At 39.5% G+C, this 18534-nt stretch overlaps 1 protein-coding gene across 1 annotated transcript in view; it reads left to right on the forward strand.

The window, feature by feature from the left end:
* PRKAR2B (protein kinase cAMP-dependent type II regulatory subunit beta) overlaps positions 1-18534 on the forward strand; it is a 112433-nt gene that overhangs the window by 73993 nt on the left and 19906 nt on the right. Inside the window, exons 4-6 of the mRNA XM_036864000.1 lie at positions 4779-4862; positions 14750-14856; positions 18319-18472. Of these exons, the coding sequence (XP_036719895.1) occupies positions 4779-4862; positions 14750-14856; positions 18319-18472 (345 nt within the window). The remainder of the gene's footprint in view (positions 1-4778; positions 4863-14749; positions 14857-18318; positions 18473-18534) is intronic.

An 18534-nucleotide genomic window follows, 5' to 3' on the forward strand; every position in this document is an offset into this window, starting at 1 on the left:
GTGGGTTGGGCATTCACCCCGAGTTGTCCCTGTAACACCCTTCAACATTACTTTAATTTTTAAAATTAATTTATTAATGATATATTAATCATTATAATGAAGTGTCATGGGTTATCCATTAGGTTGACTCTTCTCTACTAAAAACTGTAATTTTTTTTACATATTAAAATATTTTAAAATATTAAACATTTTAAAAAATATTAAATATTAAAATATTTTAATATTAGAATACTAAAATATTTTAATATTTTTCGTCTTAGATACTATAAGGCACTTGTACCATAGCCCTTGGAAATGATTATTACAGATTTCAAAATTTAATTGGCTCTAAACCGATACTGGAAAATGTCTGTAAGGAAAACATGAAGTGTATTTCGATAAACTAACATTTCATTTGGACATTTTGTCTTATTTCAGAGACTCTATTTATATTATCAAATCCCAAAATCTCAGAGTAGTATAAATAGATATTTATTCTTTGATATGTATTCAAAGAAAATTCAAACACTTAAGACTGATTTTGGAAAACAACAAATTAGATTTTGGTTGGAATACCTTTAACAAATGAAAATGTAAGGGTTATATACATCTAGCATGTAGAAACTGGCAGAGAAGGGCTGGTAAATTTAAGAATGGAGCATTTCTTTCTTCTGTTATTCCATAAAGTGTTTTGGGAGTGCCTTCTGCATATCTGGCCGGGTGCTGGGTATACAGTGGTGAGCACGACGGAGAAGTTCTTGCCGTCTTGGAGCTTAGAGTCTAATAGCAGAAGCCGACCACAAGCTAGTAGATTAACGGTCACAAAATATGAAGTGCTAAAAGGACAGTGTAACAGGGTGTAGGAATTAAAACCAAACCAAACCCCCCAGATCAACAGCGTCCCTAATGAAATGGAATAGTTGGAGAAGGGCTCCTTGAAGTGAGACCAGAGGATGCACGTGGAGAGTGTCTTGCCAAAAGCCCAGGAGTGCATTTTGGGTTGACCCAAGCCCATCAGAGTGGGAGGAGTCGGAGGCTCTGAATAAAGGCAGGTGTGGCTGAGGCTGGTTGGCTGAGGTGAGGGTGGAGAAGGAGTGGGGATTAATTCTCTGTGAATGTGATGGACTCCATTGAGGTTTTAATCTGGAGAATGCGGTGCTCTGATTTAAAGTTTTAAAAGATTACTTTCAGCTCTGTGTGGAGAATAGATTGGACAGGTATGAAAATATCTTGTACAGACTTCCCTTGCTTCACAAAATAGATGCACGGTGTTTCCTTTAAAGAAAACATGTAATTCAGTGTTACTTACTGTTTTTCTAATTTATTTTTGATTGAAAGACAACAGAGGTTATGGCAGGAGTTGACAGACTTTTCCTGTAAAGCTTTTTTTGGGGGGAATTTTACTATTTTCAGTGAATAAATACTTTAGGCTCTGGGGGCCGTGCTGTTTCTGTCACAACTGTTCAGCTCTGCTTTTATAGCAGGAAAACAGTCATAGACAACACATAAATGAACGGCTGTGGCTGTGACCCATGAAAACTTTATTTCTGGACATTTGAATTTGAATTTCATGTAATTTTCATGTGTCAGGAAACATTCTTTTGATTTTTTTCCCCCAATCATTAAAAAATGTAAAATCATTCTTAGCATAGGGGTCATGCAAAAAGAAATTTGGCCTTCGGGCCATGGTCTGCTGACCCTGGTTTCTAGTATGAACTCTGTGGCCAGCCTACAGCTGGGGTGAATCCCAGCTCTGCAGCTTCTGAACTGTGTGACATGGAAGAAGTTACCTGGGCCAGTTAATTTTCTTACTTTTTATCTCTTGAGAGATCACACAGTATTTGTCTTTCTCTGTCTGACTCATTTCACTTAGCATTCACCTGCTTCATGGGATCTCTTACTAGGATAAAGCTAGTAATAAAGCCCTTTTTAAATTTTTAAAGCCCTTAAAACAGTGCGTGGCACATAGTAAGTGCTACATCAATATTTGTTTAACCAATAAGATTTTTATCCTGAAATCAGAAATAAATTTTAATAAAAAACAAAGTGGCCTCTAGTATAATAAAAATCACATTTGGGCACATTGCCGAGGCCTTAGTTATCCAGATGCAGATCTCATATGTCGGATCACACCAAATCCAACCGAAGGAAATGAGTCTCTAGAAGTAGGAGAGCGTCTTCTGAGCAGTTGGTACAGGGTAGGGGAGCCAGAGCTTCAAAGATTCACCCGATTTCTGACTGTTTGCTTTCCAGAATGCAGAGCAGGATTTTCATGGCCGGGGGTGGAGGCTATGATAGATAACGGACTCTGGGCACTGAGGAGTGATGGCAGGGAGAGGGAAGAAAGGAAAAAGGGAAACAAAGAGGAGAGCAGTAGGCAGTAGTAAGGGTGGCAGGATGGAGAAACAAGATTTGGAAATATGAATTCATAAGAAGAGAAGTAGCTGGAGAGAGAAAGAAGAGGAAAAAGGTGGGTTTTAAAAAAATTTTTATTGACGTATAGTTGATTTACAACGTTTCAGGTGTACAGCAAAGTGATTCAATTATATATATATATATATAACTTTTTCAGATTCTTTTCCATTATATATATGTATATATTTTTTACATCTTTATTGGAGTATAATTGCTTTACAATGTTGTGTTAGTTTCTGCGGTATAACAAAGTGAATCAGCTATACGTATACATATATCCCCATATCCCCTCCCTCTTGCGCCTCCCTCCCACCCTCCCTATCCCACCCCTCTAGGTGGTCACAAAGCAAAAGGTGGGGTTTTGTGTGAGGTGTTCATACAAAGTGAATGGGTCAGGAGAGAAAGACTTAAACTGATGACAAGGGTAAAGCAGGTACAAGCTGGTGTTAAAAATGATTTAAAAAGACAGTTTAAGTGATACAAACATTATCTAACACTGCACGAAGTGGGCAGTCTCCATTCCCAAGGGTCCAGAGAGCTGCAAAATGGGGTGGAGGGTAGGAAGCTTTTATAGGATAAAGAGTAAGGAACAAGGAAGAGAAAAACAGAAAATAAATAAGGAGCAAGGAAGTAAGCGTAGAGCCCAGATTTGGCTTGGCTTTTGGGGACTGGCTGACTGGATATTCTGTGTTTCTGGCAAAGCTGGGCATCTATAGGGACACGAGAGTTATCTAAGCTTTGGTTTGCTGATGTGGCACCCCGGACAGAGGTGGCTCCATCTTGGCCCTAGGAAGTCATTTCAACATCAGCGACACATTATCCCCAACCTTTTCTCTCTGAGGATAGAGCTTCTCAGCAGGCAAACGTTTATGACTGCTTCAGTTCGAAGTTCCAGATAGCTTTTGTGAAGTGAGAAATAACTTTCTGTTTTATTGTGTTAGCCTTCCTTATTTGAAGTAGGCACGTGTGAATTTTGGTTGGCATGATTTAGTTCATATCCAAATTTTTAAAGTTTTTTGTATAGCAGTGAGTTCTTAGGCAGGAGGATCTGCTTTTTCTGGGTCCATGTGCCATCGTAGAATCTAGGTTGAGGTGAATATTGATTAGATAGGAAACAAAAGTTTGCATATCCCTTACCCTTGGAGGAAAAAACTGCAGCAACGTCCTCTCTCACTGGCTAATAGTATGTAGCAGTATACTGTGTATACTGCTCTTGTGTGTGTGTATAGTCTATAAGCAGTACACACATAAATAGTACACATATACTGTACACCTCCTCAGTTTTTCTTGGGCCTCTGATTTTTAGTCATCTGAGATGGGTTTGAAATGCCGATTTTAATTTCCCGTCGTGAGATGTGATGTGTTCACGGGCACAAAGCTCACCGCTGCCCGATCCTGGTTGCTGTGACGGTGGGGCTCCTGCTCAGCCTCCTCTCTTGCAGTCACTCTGTGTGTGAATGTTAGAATAGCAAAAGGTGGTGTATGGGTCTCCAGGAGACCACCTCGATGTCTTCTGCTTTTAGGACCATCTCTTGCCTCGCTGACTCATTTTATAGTTACACAGTACCCGCGTTCACAGAAGAATGGGCCTTTGGGGCCAAGTCGGTGAGCCTTCTGCTGGTCGGAAGGGACTCAGGAGAGTGGGCCGCACTTGCAGAAGGCGTTCTGTTGGCCTTTACCCTCGGGAATGAAAGTTTCTGAGCAAACAGTACACTGGTTTTCTTTGAACTCGTTCTCAGATGAGCGCACCAAGACTGTTGGATTCATTCTCCCTCAGATCCATAGTCTCCTTGCTGTGACAGTGCGTGATTGCTTGCTCCCTGTGGAAAATCACCCTCCGTGGGCGTAGTTATTATATATACATTGTGCATAAAAATGTATTTAACATCTAATGCAATAGACAGGTAAGAATTTACTCGCTTCTAGAGACTTTATCAAGTTTTGAAGGAAAGAGCTACATCCTGAAAGAGTATTAAATTCAGTGGTAAAGAGTATGAAACAGTATTAAAGAGTATTAAGCAGAATAAAGGCAGTCTGTAGATTTTCAACATAGCTGTTACAACATATTGTCCTTTTGTATGTTCCTGCTGACTGGAGCCTTGGTGTCTTTAGTGATTAGCCAGTGCAGACCCTTACAGAATGAACTTGCTAACCTGGGGGAAACACTCCTTTGAAAAAACTTGCAAGTACTGTATTGATGAATGTACACCACCTCCCTGAGACAAACTGTATTACTTTCCCCTATTTAGCAGGCTGGTAGTTAATGTCTAGTCACCTAAAGTGAACCTCAGCACTAACCGTTCTTCCTTCTAATATCCTGCTAGGAAATTTTATCCCTTATGAATAAGGTGAGTAGACTAATTGTTAATTTGGTGTCCTTTTAGATTATACATCCAAAAACTGATGATCAAAGAAATCGATTGCAAGAAGCTTGCAAAGACATCCTGCTGTTTAAGAACCTGGATCCGGTAAGATAAAATCTCAATAGTAGCAATGGTTTTTTTTCAGTGTTCGTGTGGAGAACTCTGCAGGATCTTGGACTTCACCCTCTTTACAAGCTAACATCACCCAGGGCGATGCAAAGGCCCCACTGCAGATGTCTGCATACGCAGTGGGTTGTGTTCTAGGAGCTGGGGAGGTCGCTGCTGTCATAGCGAGGAGTGAGCGCCTGTTTGTCAGCGGAAGGCTTCTCATCCCTCAAGGTTACTTGCTGCAAACACAGCCCTGAGAAGTGGCCCAGGTGAAGAGAGGTTAAGACTTTGCATTCTTCGCCCACTCAACAGGAACATGTAGGGATGTACAGGGCCCATGGGGGAATGTCTCTTTCACCAGTCAGTAATAGTCATTATTTTAATGTATGACTTCCATATTATACATATTTTTAAAGTAAAGTTTTACTTGGCTTTAAAGGTAGAGGGTTTTTTTTTCTTCGTAAAGATTTTGAAATCTCTAGTCTTTGGTTTGGGGTGTATTTCTGGAGTGACCATACTGTTCAGACTTTGCCCTTCACCCTGACCTAAATGCTCTGCTTCCATCATCACGGATTATGCTTATTCACTGCTATCTGGTCATTTGGGAAAGAGCCCCTGCTGCCATGTTCCCCATGTGAAACCTGAGTCAACTTTGGTAACTTACCTCGATTCTTTTTTCGGTCAAACTCAACATCTTAATAGTTTTCGGATTGATGCCCTAGAGAAGAACGCATTAATCAAGACCCACTCTTTTAAGATGAGGTCTTTTTAAAAAGGCCATTTTTTATAAAGAGGAAAGTACTGCTTTATACAATGTCTTCTGTGCTGGGTCATATTATACCCTGAAATTATTTTTAAAAGCTCTTTGGTTTCTAATACCATTTATGTTAATGTTATATCCTCCAGGATCACAGATTATATTGTGTGACTGTGGAGATTTTATTTTAGAGCCACATAATACAAGTTTTGTCCACTTTGATCCACGTCCTCTACTTACCACCACGTTTGCAAAACTAGGAGCTCTAAAGAAAGGGTTGCTGGTAGTTTTCTCTAACAATGGAAGAATAAGAAATGGGATTAAGATAGAAAATTTAGGAATTTCGTTTATGAATGGAAAATCTTCCTGGTAGTATTAAATAGTAGAATAAGTGACTAAAAGGAACTTGTTAAATTTTGATGGGCTTCCAAGTAATCTCAGATTTCATTTATCTAGAATGATAATGATTCTGTGAAATAAAGGACATGAAACTATGACCTCTAATGATCTCCCACCAGAATGAGACCAATAATTATTAGTGGAAAGATACAACTTTATGTGTGTGTATAAGATGATAATTTTGCTATTGGAACTAAACTAAGTATTTAATTCTTTTGCTTCAGATACACACAGAAGACAGCTGTGAAATTAATCCTTAGTTTTATCCTTAGGGGTAAGCTTCAGCCAAGAAGGTTCTCTATTTTCAGGCCAGAGCTTTGTGTGGGAGAATTTCAGGGTCACCAAAAACAGTACTTCTCAAGCTTTAATATGCCTGTATATCATCAGAGGATCTTGTTAAAAATGCAGATTCTGGTTGAGTAGATCAGTAGTGGAGCCTGAGAGTCTGCATTTCTCACAAGGTCCCAGGTGATGGCAACGCTGTCAGCCCACAACCATCCTCTGAGTAGGAAGGACCAGAGCCCAATGTGAAAACGTTCGAGGTCAGTATTTTGGTACTACCATATGTTATTTTGTTTGCGTGCTTCTCTATTCAATTCAACTGGTATTTTAATGCTTCAGCAGTGACCAAACAGTGATACTGTGTAGTCAAACAGTAAGTGATGAACAGGCATGAGTGAAATCACTGCCAGTTATAATTTCCTGGCATGCTGCCTATTCTATTCCATCCTCTAAATTACATTGATTTTTCTTGCCATTTCAACTTTAACTCTTTTAAAGCATTGTGAAAATTTTGGTTGCATTTAAAATAATTAAAAAAAAAAACTTTTCCTGGTATATTCTGGCAGGGAGCATCTTAAATTAAAATGGTTATTTTTATAAACATAGGCATTTTTTTAGCCTTTTTTTAGTTTTCACTGCTCTGATGAAGGTCTTCAATATATATATTTTAAAGGTCACAGTTCATAGTGACAAAAAAGAAAAAGCCCATTGATGAATTACCAAGTTCATAAGTTATCATTACTGAATGTTTTATAGGGAGGAAGTAAATATATTTACATAGTTGTTTCCAAAAGATCTTTTTTTGAATTCGAGCTCATACCATCTTGATTTATTTCCCTACTATCTTAAATCCTTCTAAGAATGATACAGAATATAAATAAGTAACAATTAATTCTTCTCAGCAAATAACCACCTGGAATAAGAAATTTATCCCCAAACATAGCAGATTGAAGATTTTAAGTTAAGTTCATATTTTAAGCAGCTTTCTAGTTTTTTATCGTATACAATTTTTGTCATAACCCAAATGCATTTAAATTGAATTATATATTCCACTTATATAATCTGCCTATCATATAGCAGCTCCTTTCAGGTCAATTCCTTGACCACCCACTATGTTCCAGGGCCTGTATGAAGCGTAGGATGCCACAAAAATACTTAGACATGGTTCTTGTGCTCTTGGAACTTATCATTTAGTGAGGGATTCAGATACACATACAAAGCAATTTGGTAAAACATGATAAATGCTGTAATACGGTCAGGGCGCTATGAGAGGATGAGGGTCTCTCAGCCCCACATGAGGATCCAGGAAGCTGGAGAGGCCACCTGAGATGAGCCTCAGAAAATGAGTCGGAAATCGCCAGCCGAACGAAAAGCACAGAGCGCGTTAACGCTGGAGTCTAAAGTGGAAGACATCCCGTGGTGGGGCTCAGACGTGTGTGCCATGTCGGGAAGGAGCAACGTGGCATGCCGCACCGTAGCAGCGGACACACACTATAGACAGTAGCATTTTAAGCAGAGGAAGTAACAGTCAGGTGTGTCTGAGGTCACTGTGGTGGCAGGGTAGGGGGTGGAGTTAAAGGCGAGAGACGATAGGTCAGGAACAAAGGAAAGGAGCTCAGTGAGGAAACCGCACCGCGATCCATGCCAGGAAATGGATCCAGGAAAGAGCCATGCTGTGGTCCAGGGAAAAGAAACACGCCCAACTAAGGAGGAGGGGGGAAGGGATGGTTTCATAAAATACTCAGGACGAGCAGAAGTTGGTACCTGCTGACCGAATGAATCGGGACCCGACAGAAATAGTCTCGGATGACCCCCAGAGTCTGGCTGCGGCGGTGGTACCTTTTCCTGAAATGGAAAAACTTGGAAGGAGGAAGGGGAAGCAGTAATTACTAACCAGCAAGAAGAACAGTCTTGGCTTTGCATCCACTATCTCACTTGACTTTCCTAAAGGCGTTGTTTAGCTTGAAAATCTAGCATCTCCTAGACCTCAGAACATTTTTCCTTGGAGTTCTGTATATTCATACATTGAGCACAGCATTTATAATTATTAACCTCTTTGAAGATGTTCTTTTCATGAATATTTTAATGCTCGACTCAGTAGGCCATTTTTCTTCTGAAATATTTCTAATTTTAGGCAAACTGAAATAATCTTCTTATGCTATGTGATAGGCTCTTTCATTAATGGAGAGTAAATTGTTATTTTTTAAGGGAGTCAAAGCCCTTTTACTGAGCTCAGTCTCTAATTTACATTCTGTAGGCGAATAAGATGTGGATTTCCTACAGTAGCTGTCAGTCACCGAGATAAGCCTCTGCATATTAAATATTTCCTATGTTCTTTTCACTCTGTGCATAATTATGGGGAAATTACATTTTGATTGACTAGAACAGACACTTGTCACATAGAGAAGTTCTAAAAGAAATAGTTGTTCTGTATTTTATCAGGGATTACTTTTTCATATATCCATGTACAAATTCTTAAGCTTGATAACGTTTTAAAATGCAGCTAATTCCAAAATAACAAAAAAAAATTTGCTATAGCACTGTATTTCATCTTTTTCTCCATTTGACATTCAGGGCTAGAGCTAGCTAATCAATAAAGCTGATAGTCCCCCCCCCACCCCGTCTGCTCTAAATGAGTTGAAATATAAATAATAAGCAAAATAAAATATTAGTAAACTATTTAATCAAACTTCATAATTTTGATAGGTGACCGTATGTCGCCTGGGTTGATGAACTCCCAATTAGCACCACATCGAGAAGGCACTGTCTTACTGCCCCCCATTGGCTTCATCTTCAGCCCTGGCTGCTTGCTGTTTCACACATAGGTGCTAGAGCTCACACGGGGACCCAGGGAGGGGATGAAAGCCATGTCCTGCAAACCCATCACCATCTTTCTTCTCAAAGTTTTTCTTACCCACATAAAGATGTAATGTTATGTTCTCTGTTTAAATGGAGAGTTTGCTTTTTTAATTAATTAAAAAATTTAAATCAGTATGCATATAGAATTTACAAAAATTCAAAAGGAACAAAAGAGTAGTCAGTGAAAGGAGATCTCCCTTCCATCCCTGTCTCCCAGCAATCCAGTTTCTCGGGAGCCAAGTTCTTTTAGCACTATCATGCATATTTTTCTAGGGTTACTCTATGTATATACAAGTATATTCTTTTTAAAATTTTGGTGGCAGCAAACTCTACACGTAGAGTTCTTGCCCAGTTCTTTTTTTTTTTCCTAACACTTTATCTATATTTATAGTGTTTTCATATTCTTTCTTAATATTATTTTTATCAGTATTTATTTTTATAAAAGTTTAAATTGGTAGCATTTATGTATTATAAAGCTAAACCATGAAAACACATTGTGTTTTGCTGTTGTCTAATGTATTAACATTGTATATACAAGAAGAGGCACCCCAAATAATATTGAAAAAGAAGAACAAAGTTGAAGGACTCACACGTGCCAATGTCAAAACTTTTACCTCAAAGCTGCAGTAATCAAAACAGTGTGTTACTGGCATAGGGATAGACATACAGAACAATGGAATAGCGTTGAGAGTCGAGAAACAAACCCATATATCTATGGCCATTTGATTTCAACAAAAATGCCAAGATCATTCACCGGGAAAAGAATAGTCTTTTCAATAAATGGTGCTGGGACAACTGGGTATCCACACACAAAAGAACAAGGTTGGACTCCTACTTCACACCATGTACAAGAATTAACTCAAAATGGATCAAAGACCTAAATGTAAGCTGTAAAACTATAAAACTCTTAGAAGAGCTTTATAGAAGGGCCTCGTATTCAGAATATAGAAAGAACACTTAGAACTCAACCACAGAAGGACAGACAACCCAACTGTAAAATGTGCAGAGTTCTTGAATAATAGACATTTCTCCAGAGAAGATATACAGATAACCAATAAGCACATGAAAAGATTCTCAGCATAATTAGTCACTAGGGAAATACAAGTCGAAACCACAATGAAATACCACTTCACCCCCACTAGGATGAGTATCATTTTGTTAAAAAGGAAAATAACAGGTGTTGGCAAGGATGTGGAGAAATCGGAACCTGGTACATTGCTGGTGGTAAAGTAAAATGGTCCAGGCACTGTGGAAAACAGCTTGGCCGTTTCTCAAAAAGTTAAACATAGAATTACCATATGACTCAGCAATTTCACTCCCATGTGTAGATCCAAAAGAATTGAAACAGGTGTGCCAATAAATACTTGTATATGAATGTTCATAGTCGCACTATTCACAATAGCCAAAAGGTGGAAAGAACCCAAGTGTCCATCGACAGGTGAATGGGTAAGTGAATTGTGGTGTGTGTTCGTATATATATAGTGGAATATTATTCATCCATAAAAAGGAATGAAGTATGATATATGCTATAACATAGATGAACCTTGAAAACATTATAATGAGTGAAGTAAGCCAAACACAAAAGATCACATATTGTGTGATTCCATTATATGAAATACCCAGAATAGGTAAATCCATAGAGACAGAAAACATATTGGTGGCTGCCAGGGCCTAGTGGGAGGGGAGAATGGGGAATGACTGCTTAATGGGTGCACAGTTTCCTTTTGTGGAAATGTTTTGAAAGTAGGTACAGGTGGTGGTTGCACAACTTTGTGGCCACTGGTCCACTTTAAAATGGTTAACTTTATGTGACATGAAATTTTACTTCATAAAAAATGTATATATAATCCATCCGAACATGTTGATTTACTTTAGTTTTAATATTTAATGGTTAGAACACCCTTTAAGGATGAGTTTGGGATTAACATATACACACTACTATATATAAAATAGATAATCAACAAGGACCTACTATATAGCACAGGGAACTATATTCAATAGCTTGTAATTACCTATAAGGGAAAAAAATCTGAAATGTATATGTATAACTGTATCAATTTGCCGTACACCTGAAACTAACACAACAGTGTAAATCAGCTATACTTCAATTTTAAAAAATGGTTTAAAAAAATCAACTGTTTACAGAATCGATCACTGAAGCACCTCCTCAAAATCCCTGGCTTCCAGAAAACAGTTTGAAAACCACTGAGCCCTTTTGACAGCATGTGGAAGATGGGAGCCTGTCTTGACAGGAACAGGGAGCTCATCTCTTTGCCCTGTCACTGCTAGACAGCTGTCCTTCTTAGGCAGGTCTTTACATTGTTCCAAAACCTCCAGAAACTTCCACCCAGCAGTCCCAGTCCTGGCCTCTGGAATCACCGACATCATCACTGTGGCAGCAGATAGCATGTGCTCGCTGAAGTTCCTCCTACAGCGGCGTTTCAGATTTCCTGATTGCCCTTCTTTGAGTGTTCTCGCGCTTGTCAGCAACTCCAGTAAAAGATAGGGGGTCTTAAAATCCATACTTTTTTTTTTATAGCTGCATAGCTTTCCAATGCATGGATGTATCAAACTTATTTATCCAGAGCCCTGTAGATAAACTTGAGTTTTCAATTCTTTGCTATTACAATGCACATTTTGCAGTGAAAAATGCCCATGCACATGTCATTTGACAAATGTGTTACAGAATAACTTCCTAGACAAGGAAGAGTGAGGTGACGGGTAGCGCGTTTGAAATGATACCGACTGTTGACAGTGCACCCTCTGAGACCCATTCCCATCAGCCGTCTGCGGGAGGAACCCTCCTTCCCACACCATCTCCACCAGTGTGTTAGTCTAACATTTTTATCTTTCTGAATCTGGCAGGTGAAAAAGGGTATCTCCTTTCAATTTTGATTTGCATTCCTCTTTATTTTGAAAGAAGTTGAACATCCTTTTTGTGTTTTTAAGAGTTCCTTCCCCCTTTTCTGGAAGCTTTGCAGGTCAGGTCTGTATCTTTGATGTTCTAAAACCACACTGTCGTGTGGGTGTTGAGGTTCTGGTCCTTGATTGTGCCGGGCCCTTGAGTGAGCCCTTTCAGTCTGAAAACTTATATCCTGTGGTTCTGGAAAATTCATCCCATATTTCTTTGATTGTTTTCTCCCCTTTGTTATCTCTAATATCTCTTTGTCTGGAACTCCTGTCTTTTCGTCTGTCGACTTTCTTTGAAGTTTTTATTTTAATTTACCTTCTTAGTTCTTTTACAAGAAAATTCTGTAATAGGAGGTACATGTTATGCATTTGTCAAAACGCACCAAGTGTACAGCACCGCACCAAAGGTGAACCCAGATGTCAGCTGCAGACTTTGTGTGATAATGATGGCAGTGTAGGTTCATCACTTGTAATAAATGTACCTTCTGGTGGGGATGTTGACAGTAGGGGAGAGGCTGGGGGGAGGCAGGGGGTTTATGAGAACCCTTTATGCTTTTCGCTCCATTTTGCTGTGAAGCTAAAACTTCCAGTGGTGGGGCTCAGACGTGTGTGCCATGTCAGGAAGGAGCAACGTGGCATGCCGCACCGTAGCAGCGGACACACACTATAGACAGTAGCATTTTAAGCAGAGAAAGTAACAGTCAGGTGTGTCTGAGGTCACTGTGGTGGCAGGGTAGGGGGTGGAGCAGCTAAAACTGCTCTCAAAAATAAAATATTTAAAAGGACGAAAAAATTTTGGTAAACATGTTTTCAGTTTTCAAATTTTGGTAATCATGTTTTCAGTTTTCAACTTACCCATTTTTCTGTGATTGGCCCTTTTTCTAAATATCCTGTTTTTCATCTCATGGATATAACATTGTCTTGAACATCTCTGGGTATACAAAGTAGAATTTTCTGAAAGCTCGTCACTGTTCTTGAATTTTCTAGCTCATTTGGTGTTATACTGCTGTTTATCTTAGTCTTGTAGGCTATCAGAGGGGCCACGGAAAGCTGATGTGGAGCCCTGAATAAGTATGGCAGGGCTGTCCACCCGTGTCCTGCTGGTTGAGTGACAGGGGGCCAGCTGTTTACATGGGGGAACCCCTCATCCCAGCAAGTGAAGGTCCTTGTGCCAGGGCACCGGTCTTCACAGTAGCTGTTCTAGTTCTCATTTATTTAGTTTCTCCCAAGAACCTGACTCTGATCTTTTGTCTGGGAAGAATTGGGGTTAATATTTGGTTGCCAGGTGTTCTGTGTTCAGGGTTGAGGCATTTGGAAGGAAGGTATCAACCGATCGTGGAGGATTTTGAATCGGTCTACCTGTTTCAGCTGTGCCTCAGTCCCATCCTGACCGGACCGGGTGTTTCCCAGTCTGGAGCCTTTGGAGCTCTGATAGGTGGTCAGCCCCCCCACACTGCAGCCCCACCTGCCCTTCTCTGGGCTGCATGCTTTCCCTGCCCCCATTTAACTTCCCTTTGCTCTAGAAGTCTCTCTGCCAGTTTCCCCTTCCCATTCTCATGGTTGTGGAGTCGTACCTTGATAATCTCTATGAAATGTTAATGGCGTCTCAAAAAGAAGAGAATCACACGTGGTCTGTTCATGCTCTGATCCAGAATATTTTGTTTCTTCAACCTGTGTTTTCCACTTGCATCTTTTTCCCCCTCTAATCTGTCTTCAGCTCCTTAATTTGTTTATAATAGTAATTGATTTCGGCCTGGGAGTGACTTGAAGCCTTCTTATGACTTCTGACTTTTCTGTTACTGTGCACCATACTGTTTCTCCGTATCCATTTGTTTTTAACTATTCAAAGGTTTTTGAATTGTTCCTGTATTTGTTCTGAGGAAAGATTTCTTTTGCCTCCTAGTTTATTCTCACTAGCCGAGGTTTATCCTTAAGCCTTGAAAAGCACACTTTAGCTTTTAGAATAAAAATTCTATTCTAAAAATTCTATAGCTTTTAGAATAAAAATTTTTAAATAGTTATTGACTGATAGGTTTGATGTTTCTGGCTTCAGTTTTAATAAATCTGTCCTAGGGAGGTGTGTGGTTGCTTCTTGAAGAGAACCTTAGTGAGAAAAGATAGTGATGGAATATTTGCTACAGTCTTTTTTGGTTTTGCTCTTGTTGGTTTGGTTCTATTTTGGTTTTGGTGCTAAACCAAGAAGGATTGGAGTCAGGATTTAAATTCACTAAATATTTAGGTAATCTCTATATAAATTCTAGTGATGACCAAAATAGGGAAGTTTTGTAAAAGTTTAGGTATCTTTAAAAGACGTTTGCAGTAGTTCTTTATTAACTTGATCATTTTAGTTGCTAAGATTATACTTCACAAGGTATATGATGGTTTGGTAGTTAATTTTTCATATTAAAGTGGTGATAGTTGCAAACATTCTGAAATAGACTAATTGTAATTACTTTTATTCAGGTACTGAATATGAGAGTAAATATATAATCATCTGGTTTGTATGTGGTAAGGAGGACTATTCTGTGTATTTTTTTTGACAAGACTTAATGGCCGTGATGATATTTCCATTTCTTTGAGCTTGTTCACAGAAGTATAAGCTAATTATGTTTCTTTAAATATAAAGCTAAACATGTTCTAGATAAACCAAGATTGTCTTTTCTTTTTTGAAAAATAGGAGCAGATGTCTCAAGTATTAGATGCCATGTTTGAAAAATTGGTCAAGGAAGGAGAACATGTAATTGATCAAGGTGATGATGGCGACAACTTTTATGTAATTGATAGGTAAGTTTTGTGTAACTTCGCTGCTGAAATGTAATGAACCTTTTGTGAAAATCTCAGTGGTTATTGTAACGACTGACAGATTAATGTACGATAATTGCTATTGCCTCTTGACCCTTATTCCTGTGTAACTGGCCCTACACACCTACAGTGAACCCATGCAGTGAAACCGTGCTACATCATGGAAAGAGGCATAGTGTATGGAAGACTGGTGACTTTTGGTTAATCTAGAAATCTGTCATTTACTGGGAGCCTCCTCATTTGTTAACTTCTAATTGAGAGGTAGTGATGCCTGTTACAGAGTTAGAGATGGCTGTTACTGTGAGAATAGCAGCATATTACAACATCTGGGATATTGAATCCGTATAACTCAGTCTGTTATTATGTTTTCTAAAAAGTTTCTTCTGTCATTACTTAATGAAGTAAAACGTGCTAATGATTTAAAAGATTCAGATATTTCAGAGGGGCCTAAGGTGAGAAGTTAGTCTCTCTTCCTACTGCTTTAGCATCATCTAATCAGCAGAGTAATTTGCATGTCTTTCCAGAAATTGTTCATGCATTATTATATTTGTCTATTAAAAACTCTGTAGAGAAATTATTTAAGTGAGAAGGCCTGCATTTATATTGAAAATCTAATTTCAGAAATTTAAGTTGTGCTTGACTTCATCAAAGAACTGTGTGCTTTTCAGATGTAGAGAACAAACGTATGGACGGACACCAAGGGGGGAAAGCGGGGTGGCTGGGGGGGATGAATTGGGAGATTGGGATTGACATATATACACTAATTTGTATAAAATAGATAACTAATAAGAACCTGCTGTATCAAAAAATAAAATTAAATTAAAATCAGCTATTAAAAATTAAAATAAAATAACATAAAAAAAAAGAACAGGGTGCTTTTAGCAATACTTAGGTAACAACCCTAAGATGTAAAAGGGGGGCGCAGCCTGGACTGGGTCTTCATTTCTGCACTTCTGTAACATGGTGATGAGGTCTTGATGAGACCTTTGGCTTCCCCAAGCACCCCACCACCACCAACCCCCGCCCTGCTTGCATGGAACACAGATCATCTCCCAGCCTGATTTGTCGGATTACATTTGCTTCTCTGGGCCAAGTTGTGTTCTACTCAGAGGCTCCGCAGAAAATCACACCCCCCGCCCCCGTCTGCTTAGCCCTCGTTCCCTGATCTGGGCTCTGTGGGTGGTACCTTTCATGCATCAGTAGCACATGCTCTCCGAGTCCCTCAGTCCCTCATCCCTAAGTCCGTGGTGACCCGGGAGAGCTGCACTAGCCAGGGCTGGGGCTGGACTCTATGATTTTAGAATTGTCCCACATGTAAATTAAAGTCATGATTCTGGTACCATTAACAGCTTTCATCAACGAAACACCTCAGAAATTCACTCAGCTGTTGAATCGTATTGAATTGTAGGGGTCTATGCGAACCCCAAAGGTAGTACAGGAATAATTTTCTTTTAGTAGGTATTTTGACTATAAAAACGCCTTACATTTGTATATAGCACCTTCCCTTTTCAGTTAGATCCTTGTCACCCTTTTGACAGATGACAGTTTTCAGGCCCACAGAAGTGATGCGAGTCGGCGAAGGTCACCCAGATGATGAGTGTGGAGCCGACCCAGCGTCCGGGTCTCTTGGCCACTGTGTGTGCTCTTTTCGTGGCTCTGCCCTGCCCAGGGCCTCATGTTCTCAGGGGAGAAATCTATATGAAAAGGCAGCACACGGTATTTTAGCAGATTTTTAGACTGATATGATTTCAGCTGGACTAGTATCTCACTGTACTTCTCGTCAACTCATTTGTTGTGTATTTTATCCTATTCAAAGTAGAAAACATAGAAAACAGTTTTAGTGCAAATGTGTAAAGAGTATAAATAGAAAAATTAATCTATACTTGAAAAATAACTATTCATGAAACAAATTCCAGAGGGTATCCCTGAAACAGCCATTCTAGCCGTGAATTATATTAAAAGCCAGTTATTCTTATTCATGAATATCTTTTGTCTCTAATATCTTATGTGTTTGCTTTTGTTGTATCTTTACCATTGATAATCCTTTCTTAATCTTAAAAGCACTCCCTGTTTTGTCTTTGCTAGAGAGTTTAGCCAACAGAATAAAGCCAAAGAGTTTCTCCTGTCTGCCCTCACGGGTGTTTCAGCAAGCCCTGAAACCGAGTTCTCTGCTAAGATACAGTACATGGAAAGACAGTTCTCCACAAGAAGAATGCAGTTTCCAGAAATACAGGATCTGGATAATATGCAGCGCAGTGACAGTTTTACTTGCCTAGAAAAAGAAACCCAATTAAAAGATAAGCACAGAACGACTGTAAAAAGACCAGGATCAGATACTTAGCCTGAATTTCTACCACTTTTAGATTGTGGGGTCAGTCTAACATGAAGGGCCAGATGGTATAAAGAGCCAGAGAGTAAATTTTGCAGGCTTTCTGGGCCATGAGGTCTACGTTGCAGCTACTCAACTCTGCTGTCATAGCACAAGTCAGCTACAGAGAATGCAGAAAGCGCCGCTGTGTTTGTCTTTCCAATAAAACTTGATTTACAGAAGCAGGCAGCCAGTCTTGGGCCTCAGCTTGCCGGCCCCTCCTGTAGATTATAAAGGACCCTGTAAGTACTGTACAGCAGTGCCTGACCAGATTGTTAGAGCTATATTCTTTTAAAAAATTCTTTTCTTCTGATCTCAAAAGTAATACATATTCGTTTTAGAAACAAAAACTCTTTAATTACGTAGTGAATATCCCTAGAATCCTCCACAATTCTTATACTCAGAGATCACTGCAGTCAGCAGATTCACACACATTCCTTCAGATGGTTGTCTTTGCATATTGCATTTGGTTGCAGTCTTAGTTATATTTATATCGTTTATTTCAATACCTTAAATATTTGCTGTTTAGTCTCATTTACCCCAGACGATGAGACAGCAGGAGCATGTATGGGCCTTACCCTCGTCCCGTGGATGGTCTCTTCTTCCTGCTTGTCTGGAACTGGTGGTGTCTTTTTCACATATTGATGCCCTTTTATTACTTGTTGTCATCAGAGGGGAAAGGAAAATAAGAGCCCATCCTCGGCTCTCACCCTTGGGTGTGTCCTGAGTCTCAGGGAGGACTCGTGTTACCTTACTGTGCCTGTGGACAGCTCTCATTGCGCCCACCCAGCTCCCGCTGTTCCCCGACGGAAGGATCTCTGCAAGGATGCAGAAGAAGCTGGGAGCAGTGGCGTATCTGGGAGGAAACTGAATGGCTGGGCCAGGTCACTATTCACCCTTCTAGACATGTAAAATTTTAACTGGGTGAATGTGTTATGATGTCCCAGCCATAAGACTAAGCAATAAATGATTTTTTTAAAAAAAAGAATGAGGTTGTATTTCCCAGGGCTCATGTTTTATCGTGATGAGATTTTACTTGAATTACTTTTGCGTCTTCTTTTTCACATGTGCAACAGAGGAACATTTGATATCTACGTGAAATGTGATGGTGTTGGAAGGTGTGTTGGCAACTATGACAATCGTGGGAGTTTTGGCGAACTGGCCTTAATGTACAATACTCCCAGAGCAGCTACAATCACTGCTACCTCTCCCGGTGCTCTGTGGGGCTTGGTGAGTGAAGTATTTATTTGACCTGAATGTCATTTGTAAAAATCATGATGACAGAAGCCAGG

The sequence above is a fragment of the Balaenoptera musculus genome, chromosome 9 (assembly GCF_009873245.2).
Source record: "Balaenoptera musculus isolate JJ_BM4_2016_0621 chromosome 9, mBalMus1.pri.v3, whole genome shotgun sequence".
In the NCBI taxonomy this organism is placed as follows: domain Eukaryota; kingdom Metazoa; phylum Chordata; class Mammalia; order Artiodactyla; family Balaenopteridae; genus Balaenoptera; species Balaenoptera musculus.